At 38.8% G+C, this 2,562-nt stretch overlaps 1 protein-coding gene across 1 annotated transcript; it reads left to right on the plus strand.

The window, feature by feature from the left end:
* Positions 1 to 1,475: 1,475 nt before the first annotated feature.
* LOC103461443 (cytochrome P450 2K4-like) lies at positions 1,476 to 2,540 on the plus strand (the record flags this gene model as incomplete). The annotated part of the gene is made up of 3 exons (XM_008403741.2): positions 1,476 to 1,642; positions 1,712 to 1,861; positions 2,380 to 2,540. Coding segments are annotated over exons 1-3 (438 nt in total), but the record flags the coding sequence as incomplete, so codon positions are not given.
* Between the last annotated feature and the right edge of the window lie 22 nt (positions 2,541 to 2,562).

Consider the following 2,562-nt stretch of genomic DNA (forward strand, 5'->3'; position numbering starts at 1 on the left):
CCCTCCCTTCCTCATTTCCTTAGTCTAATGTTCAGCGCACACTACAAGAGTTGTCGGCCCATTTTCAAACCTTGAGAGACACATTAGCCACAGAAATCCTAGGAATAACAGTTCGATCGGGCACAAAATAATGGCTACAAGTCCAGTTAACTAATTTTAAAACCAGGCATTAATCAATGCTTTACTAGAATCTACCTGTGATGCATGTGGCTAGAGTCAGCGTAAAGTCCTGACTGAATGAAAATCATTATAACCTATTGATGTCACGTTAACAAAGAACAGCTGAAAACTTACCCAATTGCTACATCAGTTTATCAACTCACGTAGCTATTTGGTTCCAATTCGTCCTCTTATCATTTCTATATTCTTTGCACGAAATGTTGAATAAACATTAATGTTGTTTCCACATATCATCTCCGATGTTCGCAGGACTTCGTGTTGCGCTGTGTCAGCTGTTTGGGATTTCCCTCCGTAATTTTCCCTCAGAAAGCAGGAGGAGAATCCGAGCTTTCTGATTGGCTCCCTGCCACATTCAGCTTTAATCTCCCATATGGGGAAAAACCCTGATTTAGATCGGAGCGGCCACGACGATCTACCGTAACACACCACACACCGCAGGATGATCGGTTAGATGGGCCAACGTTCTAAGATTGTCATAAGGGGAAAATGGGGGCAAAAAATGGTGTAGTGTGAACTATTGCATTAGGTATTCGGATTTGGCCGTTTTCTCTATTTAAATCTAATGATTACTGAAGGGCAATATAGTATACAGACTTCATAATCTGCACTCTGTTGGTTGAATGCAGTATTTATTTCCACTTTTTACTGTTTAGTTTTTTGTTAATGGAGACTGGGAATGCATTTTATTCTTGTTTTTGGTTGTTTTATTTAGTTTGTCAGTTCCAGTGTTATGTGTTCTTTTGAAAATAAGGTGTATCTATCAGGAAATCGCATGTATTATTAGTCATGTCCATTACATCAGTGTCAAAATGTCTTGAAACAATATTATCGTTTATAGCAGTAACTTTTTAGACAATTAATCATTCAGCAAAATTTGTTATCGTGACAGGACTAGTCTCATGCTCGGGTACTCCCCTGTCAATGGGTGATTCACAGTGTCTGTTTGGGGGAATGTGATTAATGTTTGTGAGCTGGAGCATTTCCACAACCCCAATGTCTTCTTGCCATTTGGGGGCTGGGATATAGATCGGACCCTCTGGTCATGGTCGAGGCTGTGGATAAACCTGGGGTCTTGTGAGCCATTTGGGGTTGGGGCCGGTATTCTGGATCTCGAGGGGTCATTAGATTTTTGGATGACTCCTCCTAATTGTGGTGGCTGGCCCTTCTGCCAAGGTGCACACTGAGTTGATGTATCGTTTCTGATGTTTCTTCTTTAGCATATTAGTTTTTTCTTATCTATTTTACTGAACTCCTCCAGCACATAATATAATTTAATTTCCTTCATCTCTTTCATAATAGCTTTCTAAGACGTATGGATCTGTGTTTACTGTCCACATGGGACCAAAGAAGATAGTGGTCCTAACAGGGTATAAGACGGTGAAAGAAGCATTTGTCAACTATGCTGAGGAGTTTGGAGAACGGGAAGCACCAACCGTGGCTAAAGAAGCAAACCTGCATCACGGTACAGAAGGTTTACAATGTTTCACATGTAGAGAAGTTAGTTTACTGACTTATATACTGTTTTAAACAGGTATTGTTTTTGCCAATGGAGACTCCTGGAAAGAAATGCGCCGCTTTGCTTTGACCAACCTGAAGGACTTTGGGATGAGAAAGAAAGTATGTGAGGAGAAAATCATTGAGGAATGTCACTTCCTCATCCAGAAGTTAGAGGAGTTTAAAGGTAACAGCAGAGAGGAAGAAGATATTTATTGAAGAAGAGCACATGTACTTATGTATTTGATAAAGTGAGTTTTGTGGCTCATGTTGAGACGTTTTGTGCAATTTGTGTCCTACATGTCATGGAAAAAGGTCAGCGCATTTTCAATTTGTGGAATTAGTGCWAAAGTCTCACGGAGGAGTCAAGATTACTGGATATTTATATTCAAACTTTTCCCTAATTCTATCAACAAGCATAGGAATATACATGGTATTCTACAGGAGAACAAAGGCCCAACAAGTCTTGAGTATTTTTTTCTACTGTAGTTGCTTGAGAAGCTTTTATTTGTACTTTTTWAAATACTCATTTAGAATGACTAACTTTTTTCTTTAACCTGAGGCCTTATAGTTAACTGCTGCTCAGAGCTATTATTTGAGATMCAACTTCAAACCAAGCAAACAATTATGTTAATAGAATAGAATTATTAACTCTAATTAAGAGTTAAAGTGTTGAATAATGCTTTTCTGGTTTCTTTGTTGCAGGTGAAGCTTTTGATTTGTCCCAACACGTGAAAAATGCAGTTAGTAATATAATCTGCTCCATAGTCTATGGCAAAAGATTTGAATATGATGATCCAGAGTTTAATACCATTGTAAATCGAACAACCCAAGGCTTTCAACTGTTAGGCACACCAGCAATACAGGTGTGATTGGACTGTTTAAAGC

The sequence above is a fragment of the Poecilia reticulata genome, unplaced genomic scaffold, assembly GCF_000633615.1.
Source record: "Poecilia reticulata strain Guanapo unplaced genomic scaffold, Guppy_female_1.0+MT scaffold_1562, whole genome shotgun sequence".
Lineage (NCBI taxonomy): Eukaryota > Metazoa > Chordata > Actinopteri > Cyprinodontiformes > Poeciliidae > Poecilia > Poecilia reticulata.